Genomic DNA, 18,786 nt, shown 5'->3' with positions numbered 1-18,786 from the left:
AGAAGAAAAACCTACATTAAAATGAATTTATATAAATATTGCACTTATTATTCTTTTACATCAGCACAAATTCATTCCTAAAAAAAATCCTTCTGAGACAAATATAAATTAACAGATTCAAAGGAGCCAGAACTTGGTTTGTTTCAGGTCAGATGGTTATGCTGCAAATCTTGTAGTTTAAAATTTGGTGTCTAGTCTCAATATTTTAATGTAATTGACAGTCAGTGCTAAGTTACATGGTTATATGTAAGAGACAGTAGAATGACAAGCGCTTTTTGGTTATGGTCAGCTTTATCTTCCTGATTTTTACTGTATAAAAATTGTTTCTCACACAGAGATGGCAGAAAGCAGATACAGAATTCACATTTTAACACCGTTTGTTTTTCAAGGTGTTCAGGGTCTTTTGGTTCTTAGTCTTGAAACTCATGACAAAGTTGTTGGGCAGGATTTTACCTCTGCCATCTTCTTCTAGCTGGCCCATGATGATGTAGTTTAGACCTGCAGAAAGGAAGTTACTGTAAAGACTGGACAAGCATATAGGTGGTAGTACCATAGGTCCACTAGCGATGAAATATAAGAACAATGAGGATTAAGAGAAATGCAAGAGGAATTAATGTGCGTCATGAAGCAGAATCATTATTTTATAGCCATAAAAGGACAGAGGCTTGCCAAGCATCAGACAAATTGGAGAGGGACTGAGGGAAGTAAGAGACAGATGGAACAGTTTAGAAATAACAAATTAACACATTTTTAGTAATATGATTTATAGAAAAACAGAGTGGAGTGTGATTTGTAGTCAGCTGTCTGTCTAAAGAGAATAACTTTGCTTTATCAAGGACATTATCATCTCCCAGATATCCATATTCCAGGCAGTTAACGATAAAAGCAAAAACTAGTTTTTTACCAGGAATTTTTTTCAGAGCTGGCCACTCTGAGTACATATTTAGTACACTGAGTGTTTTGTTTTATAGGATAGTTCACTGCTCCTGGATTGTTTCCTAAGCTGGTTAAATTATTTTGATTTTTTTCCTCTTCTGGTTCCATTTTTTTTATTTGCTCTTGCTTTTTACTATAGTTTGCTCAAGAGGCAGAGTTGAAGATTGTTCTTGGTTACTTGTAACTATAAAACTTTAAGCATTTCTTACAGTGACACGCTAGTCATCTTGATTGCCTTTTATTGGATGTTGCCTTGGCTAACATGCTTGATACAAACGTTTGTTATAGTGATGTTACTTGTCATCAGATGTTACTTCAAAGTAGGAATAAGAGCCTCCGGAAAAGGGCACTTTTTCCGGAGGATCGGGGCCAGTCTAGACGCTCTTTTCCGGCTTTTTTAAAAGCCGGAAAAAAGCGGCGGACATTTTTATTTAAATGCCGCGGGGGATATTTAAATCCCCCGCGGATTTCCCTACGACGACTAGTGAAATTTACATGCCCCTTCCGGAAAAGGGGCCAGTGTAGACGTAGCCCTTAGGTTTAACCTATTCACATTTCCCCCCTGCTAAATAATGGAATGTGAACTCTCAAATACTTAAATCCAAAACTGAAATCCAGGTAAGCTTTATTTAGGAACACCAAAACAAATTCCACTGAGCCACTAGAACATCAATGAAATATAAGAACTCTTTCACCTACCCTACAACATGTATTAGATTTAAAAGTCTATACATAGGTTTTACCATAAAGTAGATGCTTATCCATGGTCTGTTATTTACATCCAGTGAGTCTGAAAACTGTAAAAATGCACTATAACATGTAGACAGTTTTTTCTTGTAATTAGCAGTTCTGATATGTTAACTGACTAATTTTAAATTTTGCTAGAAGAGCTATGAAAATGGAAGCTATGATAAGAGTTTTACAGACACATAATTCAGTTATTTTTCTGGTTTACTTACCTCTCCTGATGAGAGGGCACTGCTTACAAACAACAATGATCTTGGTGCTCATGTTCTTGCCTGCTTGCTGGATAGCTAAATTTCCTTCCTTATATACATTTATGATTGATATAGTTGCATGTAAGCTGCCACCCCGTGTGACTGCTGTAATAACAGTTCCAGTAATTACTAAAAGAAAGAATATATTAGTGTATTTGTTACCTTTTTACTCTTTGGAAATAAGCAAGAGATAAATAGGAATCATCAATACTGATAGGTCAAAAAAATTAACTTCTACTCTAAGAAAAATATGATACTGAAAATTATCAGCCACCAAAATAAAAGCTGCAACATTGCAAAAATCTCAGTACTTCAAATGGGTCGCACATTATAGGTAAAATATTGGTGGTCATACTGAGGCTGGTCAAGAATAGAAGTGTATCCAGAAAATACCAACAACTGAAATCCAATTCTAAGTTTTGATAATTAACATTGTAGAGTTTAAAACCCTATGGGACCAACTTATCATCTAGTCTGACTTCCTATTGTATCATAGGGCAGACTTTATTAACCTTTATTTTTTTCACATTTTAAAGAAATTGAAAATTCTTATGCCCATTATTTCATAGTCTTACACTGGGCTCCTGTATCACCAATATCTCTTTTTTGAGGAGGAAGGGACACTTCTAAGCTTAAGTGCCAAAAAAAAGTTTGACCTCAATTTACAGAGGTGCTAAATGCCCACAGATCATACTAATGTCAACAGAACTTGTGAGTATGTAGTACTTTTGAAAAACAGAAACTCAAACCTGTTCATTTTCTGACATGTAGTATATTTATGGTAAGAAGAACCGCCTGCCTGCTGTTTGAATTGTGAGACTGATAGGCTGCACTAAACACCTATCCTTTTCCTGAGAAGGTGAACTGCAAGGCAAGGGGGGGGGGAAGCCTTTTTTACCTACTCTGATGTATAATGACAATCTCTAAAGTTTAGTATATTTTTCTGGGTGAATTTCCCCTTCTGCCCCCAATAAAAGTATCGGGTCTTGTCATCCCTGGGTTTTTTTGCTAGAGAGTTCCTTAGAAGACTGGTGAAATTGAGTGTGATAGTGACATGATGATCGGCTGAAAGCCTAATATAAAGAAACAAGCAGAAGCAAACTAGGACACGTATTTCCTTTTTGATCTATTAATGGTACAATATTTTTTCTCCTTTGCAATTCACCTTTGAATGAGATCTGATAGAGCTTTAATTATCTAATACATACCAACTGAATATATTGGTATAACCAATATTTCAGATCAAACATTTGTGAATATAACATTTTCTTATAATTGCAAGAAGTTCAACCTAGATTAAATGTGGAAGTCTCATCACAATAGGACTAGGGATATTACATTAATGGAGACTAAGAAAACTACACTTTAAAAATCAGCAACCAGATATTACAGATATATAATATATTTAAAAAGAAATTGCTCTTATTTTCTAAAGGTATCCAAACCAGCACAATTTAAAACTTCTGCATTAATTCACAACCTATATCACAAACATTTTAGTAATTTTGTCATGAAGAACAACTGAAATGCCAGTTTATCAAAAGCTGGGTCCAATATTAAAAACTTGTCATTTTCCCAATGGGATGGAAGGAAAGTGCCTTGCATTGTGTCACTCAGGGTATGTCTACACCACAGAGTTTTGTCAGAAAAATGGCAGTTTTTCCAACAAAACTTGAGGAATGTCCACACTGCAATTGCATTCTTCCACAAGAAAATCAAAAGAACAGAGGGTTTTTTCCAACATTGGTAATCCTCATTCTACGAGGAAGAAGCCTTTTTGCGAAAGAGGAAAAACACAGGTGCTCTGGTGACCATTCCATCCATAGCAATCACAGCTTACATGCAAGAAAGCGTCCATTCAGTGTGCACGCTCTCTTTCAAAAAAGCAGATCACTTTTTCGATGCACTTCAGCTGTGTGGATGCTCTCTTTCAGAAGTTTTTTCAGAAGATCTCTTCCAAAGAAAGCTTCTTCAGAAAGATGCCTATAGTCTAGATGTAGCCTTAATGTTCAAAAAAGCCTTTGACTCTGATACTGTGATTCAGTTGCCAGGACAGCTCAATAAGGGGAGTAAACATGGCTTAAAGCAGGCATGTCCAAAGTCCGGCCCGCGGGCCAATTGCGGCCCGTGTTCCGATTTAATACGGCCCCACAGGTAATTTAGCAATATCTATCTTTTATGGCCCCCAACGAATCCATATGTATTGAGATGAATACACTGTAAAATCTCAGTTAATGTCAGTTGGTCTAAATCAGTTATAAATATATTTGGACACAACATGTATACTTGATGTTATGTTCCTGTTCATATTTTTTGAACTTAAAAGTTGACAGACAACCTTTATTACCAATAATATGTAATGTACTTTACAATATTCCTGACATATATTTCAGCTGCCTGGATTTTTTTTTTTCATCTGGCCTTCAGATATGAAAGGTAGAGTGATTTAACACCTGTTTAGATTTGTCATCCATGTGACAAAATGAAAAGTATGCCGTTTGCAATAAACGTTGCATAAAATAGTTAATTTGCATTTAATTTTAATGGTTCAAAGAATGTCAGGCAAAATGGTCGGCCCTCACGCATGTTCACTTCATCAAATCTGGCCCTCTTTGAAAAAAGTTTGGACACCCCTGGCTTAAAGCTATTTTCAGAGCCCTCTGATTGTGAGCCAATCTGAACTGAGGGCTAATTAGAGAAGCCTAAAGACTTTTCTAATTTGTACCAGCAACCACTCTTCTATACTGGCTGGCAGCAAAGAAAATAGCATAAGACAGCGTTTCTCAAACTGTGGGTCCCAACCCCCAGGGGGTTGCGAGTAACTTATAGGGGGATCGCAAACAAATTAGAGGGGGGTCACGAGCAACTGAGAGGCTGGTTGCAGCAACGGAGAGGGGGTCACGAGCAACTGAGGGGGGGTTGCAGTATCACAAGTTTGAGAACCCCTGGCATTAGATATTAATGAAATGGCCCTATGCCATCTCACAATCCATTTTTTATATGGGATTTTTCAAGGAACTCCAGATCTTCTATTTTAGGGCTGGTTTGCCATGGTAAAGTGTCACAAAGGAAAGATAATTAATAATATTCTCACTGGATTAGCCTGAAAGGCTACTGTGGGCAGCTTTCTTTGGAAGACTGGATGGTGGCCACAACGTGAGGTTTCAATAGCAGTAGAAGGGAGTGAGGCTTATAAAGAGGCTTCCAACACTGATATGTGGGAATCACTTTGAGAGAACTGAACAAAGTTACTTGACTGATGGTGATTTACTGTATTTATGCAGTACTATTTAATCACCGGTGTCTATATCTGAATAAAAAACATGGCTCATAGGCCTTCACAGCTTCTCCATATTTTACCTTAGGTTCCTTAAAAAAAAGTCTGGATATCTACAAACTGAATTACAGAATAGTGAGTGATGCAAGTATGTGTAACAAGCACATCGTTGTGAATAAAATATATGCAGGCCATTCCAGCAAGACAGCATGCCAGCGCAGTATTTGAATCGACACTTTCATATAGCAACAGTTCACCTTCTATGTAGTCATTTATGTTTAGACTGAAAAGTATGTTTGTTTTTGAGACACATTGACTGTCTTTACTTCAAAACATCACCAGGAAGGTATTGAGTCACAGATACGTAAGAGAGACAGACGGTTTGATATAAAAACAGCTCTTAGCATATTAATAACAATATTCAACTACATTCTGTTATTCCTCAGAGACTAAACACATAGCCCCAAGTCACTTATTGTAAAAAAACAACAACAACAAAAACAACAAAAAACAAACAAACAAAAAAACACTTTTTTGCTCTTACCAAAGTTACTTGAACAGTAATGGCTCTCAGGGGTCCCATTCCTTCTACATTTTTGCTGGCAGAGGGCAACTGTAGGTTTCAAAGCTTTTTTTCATAGAACAAAAAAAAGTGAAATTGATATTGAGTTGGATTAAAATATTCTAAATATTTTCAAGATTCTTCCTGGTGTTTTCAATCTATAGAACTAGATTTGAGATTCCAAGGGATGAGTTGCCTGAAGATTATTTCAGAAATAGTGATCTTCCAACTTCCTCACCCAATCTTTACTGGGTCTTTTTTATATACATGTCTTAACATATCTACCTTAATGGCAGTTGAACAGAAATGAAAAAGCCTTGTATAATCCAGAATTCATCCTATAGGTTGAACCTCTCTGGTCTGACAACATCCATCATCCCGGCATGATTTTAGTCAGCCAGATGTCCACTTACTATGGGTGTAGCCAAGATACCTGCAGTCCCATAAAGTATGTTTACAGCCACCCTTCATGCCTCTCAGTGTTCTGTGCCATTACTTAGTTCTAGTTTACCCCTAAATGTCTTCTGAAGAAGTGGGTTGTGCCCAGGAAAGCTCGTGATACTATCTACATTTTTTGGTGTCTATGGTACTGCAGAGCCATCTTTGTAAAAGTTTTTCTAAGAGCCTAGTAAGCAGTGGAAGTGTTGGCAATGCTGCTAGACAAGATTGACCTCCCCTGGTTTGGCAAATTCTCAGGTCCAGCACCAGTCTGGACTAGAGAGGTTCAACCTATGTAAAGACAGAGATTTCAGAAGCTCACTTGGTTTGTGAGGTTACATAACTGCATACACTTAATTGTCATGGGTACAACTAAAACCTATCGATAAGACGTTAATCTTTTCGAAAATATTTGCTGGCAAATTTATGAAAGATGCTAGTGCATCTTTAATGTATCCCTGTTGTGTTTATGCATTCAAGTATAAATGTTAAGCCATGTGGGGGTTGGAGCAAATAGAGATGCCAAGATGGCATGAAAAATGATGGCAGGTTTATCAATAAACTGTCTTAATTTTGTGGGTTTTCAACATATCTGTGTTCGTGTTATTTAATGCACAATTTTTTATTTATTATTTATAGTAATTTGCAATAACACTTCTATTTGACAACGTAATGCGATCTGATACATGCATTCAGATTACTTCCTTGCGCTCTGTTGCCGACTTCCTCTCTAGCTGGGGGATGCTCAACCCCACTCCTACCTCCCCACAAACCCCCATCTTGCCTCTTTCCACTCCTGCCCTGCTTCTTTCCACCCCCTCCCTCAGCATGCCCCATCCCCACTTCTCCCGCCTGGTGTCTTTTGTATGCTGCAAAACAGCTGGTAAGCAGGAGGCACTGGAAGGGAGTGGGAGGAGTTGATCTGCTGGGGCTCCAGCGGGCAAGAAGCACTGGGAGGAGAAGGGGTACTTGGCTGAAGGTGGATGCTGAGCTAATTGTTCTCCATGGGTGCTCAGCTACTGAACACTTAATATTGTAAATGAGACACAGTATTATAGTTATAACTATACAGCCCTGTTCAGATAGAAAAGATAATCTTCCAGTTCAAGTACTGCCCTTTGACTTGGGCCATCTAGGTTCAACACTGTATGGATTCAGCTTCTTAGCTCTGTCAGATATCCTGTGACCCTAGATAAGTCACTTAATTTTTCTGTGCCTCAGTTACCTTTCTTTCCCCTCTCTTTCCTCCTTTTGTCTATTTAGAGAGTATGCATGAATGCATATTAATGAATGGGAAAATGCATCACAAAATATTTTGTCAGCTATGATTTAGTGTGCATTCGTGATTATACTTCAAGGTATCCTGGGAAGAATAGTATATGAAAAAATACTGTATATTTTGCAAACATAAATCAGCTTGGTACAAAACCTCACTACCACACATGAGAAATGGGAAAAGGCTTGTGTGGATGAGAAATGTTGCAACTGAGTGAACCAGAGAAGGTTTTATCTGAACCACTATCAGTTTTATCTGTAGCTATACTGGAAGTAACATGACTTGCCTATATAGTTAAATTAAAAACAAACCTAACTCATTACGTAGCATTATATGAAACATTTAATTGACTTACTTTAATCTTTTGAAAACTTCAGGGCTTTTCAGTATTTGGTATTTTTCTTAATAGTAATGGTACTGTAAATGTATATAACTAAATATGATGGTTAATGGAAGTACTTACTAAAAGTTAAACAGTCACTTACGGTTTAACAAGCCTAATACAGGCTTGAACTCTTTTGATTTTCAAGATAATAAATGCCTATTATTACTGAAGATTCTGTTAATGACAAAATGCCCATAGTCTTTTTCCATGTGCTATTCAGTGATTCACCAAATGTTTAAACTGTAGATGGTTGTTTTGCTCATACAGGTCTAAGTCATGGACAGCAGATCACAAATCGAGAGGTCTTCCTGTTTGTCTCTTCCAACAAGTTCTCCTTTGTGGTTCCTCTCAACTCTGCTACATACTCTGCGAGATCACTATTAGACTGGTTTTATTTTTAACATCAATGGTGCCACAAGGACTGGTTTTAAAAGTTCTAAACTAATTAATAAAGCTTACAAAAAACAAAACAAATACCAAAATAGATGAATGAGCTCCTTGATGTAAATGGTGCAAGGTGGGACAGCTGACAAGTTTAGGGCACAGTAAATATAGGAAGTAACAAAATAGAGAACTTTGTTGAGGAAGAACTGATTAGTAGTTACTAGGGTTCTCTCCACTGTCATATAAAAAATATCTTGCTTTTATAGTTTATTATTTTGACTTTTCAAATGTTTTTCACCTAATGACTATTTTAATAGCCTTTCACTATGTATTTTCAGCATCACATCTGACAACCCTTCTGAAGTTTTTCTTATGACAATTTGATATGTTTTAGTACCAATCAACCCACATGCTATAAAAAACATCATAAATAATTTGTGTGTGTGCTGTTATTGTACATCTAATCTCTCACATTCAGGATATGAAGATTGCAAGCATTAAGCCCTTCAGAATCCCAGCAATAATGAGGTGTTTTTGGTGAAGCATATGGGAAACTTTCCACTGATCTTAGACACACTGCCTATATTTAGGTAAGTTATAAAAGGGGGCTCTCATTTTTAATACTGCATAGTTCTTTTACAAATCACCCCCACAATCTTTTGTGTAGTTCTAAACTCAAAGATAAAACATTGCTGTGATGTTGTTAGTAGGGTCTAATGAGAATTTGATTGGCATCTGCACCATTTGTTAGATCTCACCAACTAGACAAACAGACATGCATGGTCAATTTTTATATAAAAACTCAGCCTGAAACTACTTCATTATTTCCTCAGAAATCTAAATTGAAACAATTTTCAGAAGAGTAACCAGATTTTATTTAGCATAAACAAGAAATCAGTCTTGCACTGCACTATGTGATTATCATGGTGAAAGGTACTTGCTAGTTGCCAGAAAAATGAGCAAATGTAGGAAATGCTACTTCAAACATTGAGCTAACATTTTTCACCTGCATCAGTAAGACAGACAGGAAACTCTAAACTGGAGAAGTTTTCTTTAATTATGTTTAATGGAGTCTAGTGATCCCTGGGGAGCATTATTTCTCGTATACTCCCTTAATATTTTTAATACAAACAAACCACAAAACCAAGTTCTGCTTTTTCACCAAGTTACTACAGTTTCCCTTCATCTTTCCTTTCTCCTGAAAGGAATTCTTCAGTATAAAATAAATAAAACTACTACAACTTACTTGCTGTTGCAAAGGGAGTGGTTGTAGCTGGAGCTGTGGTTGTAGGTAACTTTTTGGCTCTGAACTTATAGTGACCAATAAAGCCATCAGCAGTTAAACTTAAATCAGACAGGAACTGAACAAGCAACTCATTTCGTTCAGATACAATGGGCCTAAAACAGAAAAAAATACTTGTTTTGTATGCTTTAAACCAGGAAGCTCAGGATCTCAAAGCAGGCAAGTATCATCCCCATTTTACAGACAGAGAAACTGAGCTGCTAAGTCATCTAACATCACCTAGCAGGCCAGTGGCATGGCAGAAATTCTGAAGAGCTAGTTTTGTTTTCTAGAGGTGACAGTAACTTTCATTGCTATAGGAAACTATTTTCAGGAGATTCACTGAAGCAAGCTTTAATTGGAAACATATTAAAAAAAGCAGTTCAATATACCTGTCTTTGATCCAAATTATTCCATCAGTTAGGCCTGATGCTGGAAAGGCTTATGCATGTGTTACTTTATGTACATGACTAATGCCATTCACTTCATACTGATACTCTAACATATTCTGAAAATCTCATAGCAATAGCCGTGTTAGTCTGTAACTTAAACTTAAGAAAACAAGTGGTCTGGTAGTACCTTACAGACTAACAATAAATAGAGACAGTATCATGAGTCTTAATGGGGCACAACCCTCTCCTTCAAATCATGAGTGGAGCAAGAGGCACAGAAACACTAAAAATTTAAAGCAGGGAGAGGAGAAAAAAAGCTGTCAATTATTGTGTACATGCTGAATGAAACTAATAGAGTGGGCTGTCGGTGTCTGAAGATATGGCTTCTTTAGGACTCATTATCTGGAAGATAATGTTAAGCACGTGTATAAGTGATACTGAAATAGGGGACCTTACACCCATGCAGCACCTTTGATTTCAAGGAGGCTGCTTAGGATGGGGAGAAGGACAAATCAAGGCTTTTGGGGGTTCTTTGCTTGCATTTCAGATACTCATGCTTAGGTCAGAATTTTGTTCTTTACCCAGCTCTTTCAGTTTTATCATACAATTAATCATATTTCTGAGACTAATCTCAAAATGAGTACAGTTACATTCAGCAGTGACTCCGCAGCAGCACAATGGAAGAGCAGCTTGAATAACTAAAGGAAGGGAACCATATTTCAAAAGCCCTGGGTAACTGACAAATGAGAGAGGGGTTTGTTTTTTTTCAAACTTTTAAATGAAAACTCAACTATTCATGTTTGAAGGGACAGAGAAATTGAATTCAATATTGGATTGTGAAATGCCTGGTAAATTAGAAAAGTAACTAAAGGAAGAGTTTCAGGTATTATTACCTTCTCTGGGTTAAGATTTTTTTAAAATAATTGGGTAAATACCCTCATCTTAAATGTAAGGTATAAAATTTGTTACAGATTCCTCAGTGAAGTAGTTGCCATTTCATCAAGGGTGTCTATATCACTTTCCACAGTGGGGCCCCAATGCAATTACCTCAGGGTATGACGAATTCAGTAAGAGTAGGGCTGGGCAAGAAGCAGCCCAGGGGCCAGACCCAGCCCACCTAATGCTTTGATCTGGCCCGTGTACTACATCTGGCCACTTTCTATTTATATTCTGCTGCCCATGACACCAAATTTCCAGACAGTGGCTTAGGCAGCAGGACCCTATTTAAATGGCTAATGGCTTCTAGTTGTGGCACTACCCAGATCACGGGCTGAAGCCACAAGCTTTTTAAACAGCCACTCCAGGTAGCTGCCAGGCAACACAGTAGCGGCAGAGCTATGAGCCCTTTGCTGTGTTTTTAATTGAAAGTCTCTGGCTCATGCAACTCTGGGGGGAATCTAGTCCCCAGTCTCACCCCTTGCACCCCAGATCCCTCCGCTTCTGGGGGTGGTGCTGGCCTGGGACCTTGCACCAAAATTAATTAAATGGCCTCCCTGCAAAAATTATTGCCCACCCCTGTGTAAGAGCCTCTGTGACTATGATTTTTGCTGTTACTACACATCTTATAGTATGCAGGGCTGGCAGCAGCCCCTTCCCCTATCCCCTCTCCTACTCTCGTACATTTTGGAGACTGTTTTGATTTTCATTAATAATTCTGAATGTGCATTTTACATACAAAAGAAAGGTCACAAGGAAAAAATAGGAGCAAGAAAGAAAATGGAGAAAAAGGGGAAAAAATCCTGGTGCGAGGAAGAAAAGAAATGGTTTTAAAAAGTAAATCTTACAAAATTATTCTGCCTGCCTCCCACCACTCAATAAATCTGATAGATGTTTGGTTTTTCCATAAGCCTTAAGTGGCTGTTCTTAACACTCCTAATTAGGTCCTTAAAATAAAACCTGTGAATATCTCAGTTTTTGGCTGATATTCCACAAGTGAAATATTACTGCAGTTAATTGGGTGTGGGTTTAAGACACCCACTAAGACACACTCACACTTTCACTGGTTATTTGGAATTCTACATCTGAAGCTGACTCGAGTTGCACAGAATTTGCTCTTTTCCCACAAAGTTGGCACAGAGTAGTGGAATTACAAGAACCCTGCAAATTTGCTCTGAGAAAGCTGTGTTCTGATTGCAAAACACTAAAAGTAAAAATAAATGTCTGAGGGATATTTGACCTAGCTGTATTATCATATCTTCTCATTTGAATTAGAATAATACAGCATAGGCCAGGGGTCAGCAGCCTTTTCAAACCAAAGACCCAAACTACATCAAAATTCAGAACAAGTAGTCAACAAAGAGCCATATAAGAATGCCCATTTGCATGAATGAAAACATACAAGTTAGTAATATTGATAGTTGACATACTGATTAATAATAGCATAAATGAAACATTGTACTCACAGACTTTTATTTAATGGGACTTCTTCTGCTGCATCTTTCTGCACATTTATTTGAAGTTTACATCATAACTGGTCAAATTCAGCTTCATGCACGCATTCAAGCTGTCTGTCAATCTTATGGCAGGGTGCTGGGGATGTGGGGTGCAGGCATGTGGGCTAGGATGTATGAGGTGCTCAGGGCTGGGAGATTGAGTGTATGATGGGCTCAGGGCCCAGAACTAGGGTGGGAGGTGCAGTAGTGTTATGGCAGGGGATTGGGGATGTGGGGGTAAGAGGGACTCAGTGCAGGGAGTTCAGGTAGGATAGGCTCAGGCTGGGGTGTGGGGAGGGGTTATGCTGTGGCCAGATGGGGGCAGGGCTCCAATTGGGGCCTTGTTGGCCAGGCTTCATTTTTAAATGAAGTAAAATATTATGTCCAACGCAAAAGGTTTCAAAACTGTCTATTTATGGCAGGGGTGGGGAATCTTTTTGGAGTTAGGGGTCACTGTCCCGCAGAAAAATTAGTTGGAGACCACACAAATGAGAAGCAAAACACACACACACACACACACACAGGGTATGTCTGCTCTACAGCGTTAATTCGAGTTAACGTAATTCGAAATACTTAATTCGAATTAAGATAACTCGAATTAACAAATCTACACACAAAACCAATTTTGAAATAGCCTTTTGCTATTTTGAAATAGCACGTCCACATTGAGTGGACCCTGAACCAAAGTTAAGGCTGGCCGGAACCAGTGTCGGCAGGGCATCAGGTTAGGACTTAGTGTGTGGGGCTGCTGCCTGAGGCTAACTGAGCTCCATGCTTAAAGGGACCCTACCCCCACCCCAGACAGACAGTTCTCAGGGCTCCCGGCTTGCTTGTCTACCGTGATGAGGGACAGCAAAGCAGTCGTGTCTTGGACTGCCCTGAGTGCCCGCACTCGGGACACCACAGCACTTGGCCACATGGAGCCAGAGCTGCCCCTGGGCCTGCCAGTGCATCTCGTGGGGTCATTGCCATCAGCTCAGCTGCACTTGCTGCAGGCTTCCATCTGGGGGTGTGTGTCAATCGGGGGGCTGTCAGGATCCAGGAAGCCCTGCGGGAGAGCGTCCACCCCTCAGAGCCACCCCAATCCTCCCCACTGGGGGCTCGTGCCCCATTCCTCCCTCAGGTCCTTCCACTTCCCCTCTCCCACCTCCTTTTCCCAGTCTCCCCGGAGGTTCACCCCCCCCCCCCCAGTTTTGTTCAATAAACCCAGTTTCTATTTTTGAACATACGTGTCTTTTATTTGACATCAGGAAGGGGGGTAGGGAGGGTAAGAGAGAAGAGGGGAGGGGGAAACCTGCGAGGAGGGAGCTGGAAGGGGGAAGCAAGGGGAAGAAGGGGGAGGGGAAGCTCAGAGTCCAGGGTTGGGGGTCTCGCCGGACCAACTTGATTTTCATGCAAACCTGCTCCTGGGTTTGCATGTGGCCTTTGATGGCCAGGCTAGCAGCTATCCTGCCATAGACGGCTGCATTTCTCCATCTAGTGCGGAGATAATGGACGTTGGGGGCATCCTCCCCAAACCTGAATAAGGTCCATGATCTCCACCCTGGATCAGGAAGGCACCCGCTTTCTCCAACCCCTGTCAGGCTCCTGGGAGCTGGCAGACTGCTCCTGGGGAGCGATGGAGGCCTGGCTGCCAGTGGCTTGCTGGCTCATGTTTTGGGGCCACTGGGTCAAGGGCCCCGGTGGCCACTTCTGGCTCTGGGCTGGCAGGCGTGGAGCTGGCACAGGCACTGTGGCCAGACTCTACCCCTTTAATGGCTCCGGGGTTGGGGGAGAGGACAGTAAGTTTTCCTGGCTGTGCCCAGAGTGGCCACCAGGGCTCCCTGGGAAGGGCTGGAGGCCCCCGATTTCGAATTAAATGTCTACACAGCACTTAATTCGAAACAGCTATTTTGAATTTGGCGTTACTCCTCATAGAATGAGGTTTACCAAATTCGAATTAATGTCCAAATAGCGGTTTGTATGTATAGACGCTATTAAAGTTCATTCGAAATAATGGCTGTTATTTCGAATTAACTGCAGTGTAGACATACCCAGAAAGATTAACTTTTCTGCAGTTCCAAGGTTAGTGGATTTTATGGGGCCCCCTAGGCTCTGGGGTGAGGCCAAAAATGAGGGGTCCAATGTGTGGGACAGAGCTGCCAGCGAGTGCAATAGAGATGGGGGTGCAGAATCTGGATGGGAGGTAGTGTGCAGGAGCAGGGTGTGGTTGGGTGGATTATGCAGAGCTATCTAATTTTGATCTTTACATTATGATATGCACCATAAAAGAACTATAAATGTACATATGGTAATTCTCAGAGACTAGCACACACAGTTGAACCTCTCTCATCCGAGACTTTCTACAACTGAGAGCCCAGGCAGCTGGGAGTAGGAGCCAGATGAGTCTGATGGTAAGGGGCCTGGTAGCTCAGAAAGGGGGCTGGGTGAGGAGCCCAGTGGCCAGCAGCAGAGGAGCCAGCATTGCTCTCCCCTGGTATGGCAAACTTCCTGACTGGGCCTGAGTGCGCTGGACCAGGGTAGGGATGTTAACTAACAATTCATTTACTATTCGAATAGTCGATGGAATTTCCATAGACTAGTCGATAGGCACTTCCACATTCCTCCTTTGAAATGGAGGAATGCGGAACTCCACATGCAACCTGAGGCCAGCGGGAAGTCCCACTGTCTCCGGGGTTGCACACGGATTCTAGCTGTGAAATGTACAAGAGACCCCAGCTGGGGTGCTCGTGCATTTCAAAGCGGAAGCATCTGCATGAAGCCTGGGGCCACTGGGGAACTCAGAGTCCCCTGCTGACTTCGGGCTCCATGCTGTGCTACCAATCTGAAATGCCATGAGGAGCCCAGGGCCAATGGGGGACTCCCCAGCTGGTCCAAGGCTCTGCGCAGCATTTCCACAGAATCTGTGATCAGCTGGGGACTCCTCAGTCGATCCAGGTTCCGCTGGGGAGTGCTGACCCTGGGATCCACGCAGTGTTGCTGCTTTGGAAGGCCATGGTAGCGATGCCGCTTTGAAGTACGCCCTTTTCCCCACCCTTTACTGCCTCTAACAGAGACAGTGTGGGAGGGAAAATCGACGAGTTGACTCGACTATCTGATAAGCATTTGCTTATCGGATAGTTGACTAGTCGACTAGGCCTTAACATCCTTAGATGAGGGAGGTCCAGCTATATCAGCAAATCTGAACAGTGACTCGGCCTGCTGTCCTAAAACAAGCCAGCAACTTTGGAGTCTGCCATCAAGATGCTACTTAACAGAAGCAGCTGCTCTCCATGTACATAAAAACATTAACATATGCATTTGTTGAATACATCAGGGATCAGAGTGCCTCTTGTCTGGTGATAGATCTGCTTATTTAAGAAAATGCTCCACCATGAGAAAACTAATGCACAACATTTAAATTCACCTTTATATGGTGTTACTTTTCCTGAAGGGTTATTTGCACTTTCATAGCACTAGTTGCTGAGGGACCTCAAAGCAGCTACAAATATTAAGAGATTTACACTGCCCTATGTGATTGTTACTGTTTCATTTTATAGAAGGATAAAATGAGAAATAAAGAGTTAAGAGGGAGACCATATTAATTTTCACTGAAGTCCACACACATTGGAATAAGGCCTCAAGTAAGTAGTTCAAAGACAGAGCGATGACTGAAGCAGGATTATTCACCCTCCGTCTTCTGGTACAAAGTTATTCATATTTATTTATAGCATAAAACTGAACTACAATCCATTTTTGTCTTCAAGTAAAGTTATAAGATGTAACCTGTAAGTACATGGGGTCAGGAGGGAACTTATAAATAGCAGGGAAACTGCTGTTTGACTACAGCCAAACCTGATCCCTTTGCACCACCTAACAATCATGAAGTGATTGGCTCAGAATGTAGAACCAGGCCCAGTATATACAAAGATCTTTTAGCAACTAGGGATGTTAGCATGTAGTCATTTACACAATTAAATGGTAAGCCTGAGAGGTGAGACCCAACGCACAGAGGAGGCTAGGGGGCAGGTGGGAGCTGGTGCTGGGGAAAGCCAAAAGCCAGCTACCATGAGCAATGGCTCCCTCAGAGCTGCCTCTCCCTCCTCCCCGCCCCACACTGCTGTCTGTTATCAGAGCTAAAGGGGTGGGGGGCAGGTGGGAGCTGGCTCCGCAGAACCTCCTCCCTCCCCCCACTGCCTCCCACAGCAGCAGCATAAGAACGGCCGTACTGGGTCAGACCGAAGGTTTATCTAGCCCAAAATCCTGTCTTCCGACAGTGGCCAATGCCAGATGCCTTAGCGCAGGCCTCGGCAAAATACGGGCCACATCCTGACTGCCAAGCTGACTGATCCATCCTGCGGATGTTGTGGGGAGCCCCAGAGAGGCTCCCTGCTTGCCTCACCCCACCTGCACGCCACTCAAATGCAGCTGCAGGGCAGTTTTTCTTTAAAAACTGTGAGTGTGGAGGGGAGGGGGATAGCTTTAGGAGCTTCTCCCACCCCCAGCACAATCCCATTGGCTGGGAGCTGCTGTTTCCCCTTCCTGTACCCATATCCCACCAGAGCATAGGGCTGCAGCCAGTGCGGAGGCAGGGCAGGCAGGCTGATTCAGAAATGGTGCTGGCTGGTAAGTCTCCTGGCAGAGCCTATCTCTGGCACCCCAGTCCTTCCCTTCCCCAAATCTCTGCCTCCCACTCCACATACCCAAATCCTCTGCCCCCTCCTGTATCCATATCCCCTCCTAGATCTGGCACCCCAATTCCTTGCCCCAGATCACAATCCCCTCCTGCCCTAGCTCACAAGCCAAATCCCTGCACCCAGTCCAGTGCCCCAGGTCACAACTGCCTCCTTATCCCAAGCTCCCTTCTGCACCCAACCTCCATCCCAGACCCCACACCTCTACCATTAATATCCTTGGAAGAGTGCGGCCCTTGAACACTTTCCACATTCTTGGAGCCCCTCCCATCAAAATTATTGCCCACCACTGCCCTAAAGGGAGTGAACAGAAACAGCTAATCATCAAGTGATCCCTCTGCTGTCATCCATTTCCAGCCCCTGACAAACAGAGACTAGCTATGCCATTCCTACCCATCCTGGCTGATAAGTATTGGTGGACCTAACTTCCATGAATTTATCTAGTTATTTTTTGAACCCTGTTAAAGTCCTTATCTTCACAACATCCTCTGGCAAGGAGTTCCACAGGTTGACTGTGCACTGCATGAAGAAAAACTTCCTTTTGCTTCTCTGAAACCTGCTACCTATTAATTTTGTTTGGTGATCCCTAGTTCTTATGTTATGTGAACAAGTAAATAACTTTCCCTTATTCCCTTTTTCCACACCAGTCATGATTTTATAGACCCCTATCATATTCTCCCTTAGTCTCCTCTTTTCTAAGCTGAAAAGTCCAAGTCTTTTTAATTTTTCTTCATATGACACCCATTCCAAACCCATAATCACTTTAGTTGCCCTTTTTTGAATATTTTCCAATGCCAATATATCTTTTTTGAGCTGAGGCAGCCATATCTGTACGCAGTATTCAATATGTGGGCATACCATGGATTTATACAGAGACAGCAAGATGTTCTCAGTCTTAGGGTATGTCTACATTGCATTCCTCTTTTGAGAGAGGAATGCAAATGCAGAGGAATGAAATTGCAAATGAAGCGTGGATTTGAATTTCCCGTGCTTCATTTGCATAATTGCATCCAGGCGCTATTTCAAAATATCCTATTTCGAAAAAAGAAACACTGTCTAGATGCGATTATTTTGAAAGAAAACTCTTCTTTTCAAATGACCTTTAAACCTCATTTTACCCAAAGAAGGGTGGTCTTTCGAAATAACTGCATCTAGACAGTGTTTCTTTTTTCGAAATTGGGTATTTCAAAATAGCGCCCAGTTTATACAAATAAAGCACGGGAAATTCAAATCCACGCTTCATTTGCAATTTCACTCAGCTGCATTTGCATTCCTCTCTCGAAAGAGGAATGCAATGTAGACATACCCTCATTCTCTATGCCTTTTTAAATTATTCCTAACATTCTGTTTGCTTTTTGACCGCCACTTTATGTTGAGTGGATGTTTTTGAGAGAACTATCCACAATGACTCCAAGATCTCTTGAGTAGTTATAGCTAAATTAGTCCCCATAGTTTTGTATGTATAGTTGGGATTATTTTTTCCAATGTGCATTACTTTGCATTTATCAACATTAAAATTAATTTGCCATTTTGTTGCTCACTCACCTAGTTTTGTGAGATACTTTGAAGTTCTTCACAATCTGCTTTGTTCTGTGCAAGGTGGGCAGGAGAGAGCAGGTGCTCGGCAGGAGGCAGATTAAAAGGCACCTGCCCACTCTCCCCCTGCAATGCTGCCTCTGAAGCCAGCTCCCCATGAGCACCAGCTCCCATCTCCCCACGTGTAAACATGTAACTACTAAAATTTCCAGCAG

The 18,786-nt window shown here is 41.3% G+C and overlaps 1 protein-coding gene across 1 annotated transcript in view; it reads right to left on the bottom strand.

Moving 5' to 3' along the window:
• Positions 1 to 11: 11 nt before the first annotated feature.
• Positions 12 to 18,786, bottom strand: part of PCOLCE2 (procollagen C-endopeptidase enhancer 2) — a 44,149-nt gene continuing 25,374 nt past the window's right edge. The window contains exons 6-9 of the mRNA XM_075937662.2: positions 9,503 to 9,654; positions 5,756 to 5,839; positions 1,896 to 2,063; positions 12 to 498 (exon numbers count right to left, since the gene is read on the bottom strand). Of these exons, the coding sequence (XP_075793777.1) occupies positions 368 to 498; positions 1,896 to 2,063; positions 5,756 to 5,839; positions 9,503 to 9,654 (535 nt within the window). The 3' untranslated portion in view covers positions 12 to 367. The remainder of the gene's footprint in view (positions 499 to 1,895; positions 2,064 to 5,755; positions 5,840 to 9,502; positions 9,655 to 18,786) is intronic.

The sequence above is a fragment of the Pelodiscus sinensis genome, chromosome 10, assembly GCF_052426305.1.
Source record: "Pelodiscus sinensis isolate ZL-2025 chromosome 10, ASM5242630v1, whole genome shotgun sequence".
Lineage (NCBI taxonomy): Eukaryota > Metazoa > Chordata > Testudines > Trionychidae > Pelodiscus > Pelodiscus sinensis.
The sequence above is the reverse complement of the archived record's forward strand: the minus strand, read 5'-3'. Positions and strand labels throughout refer to the sequence as shown.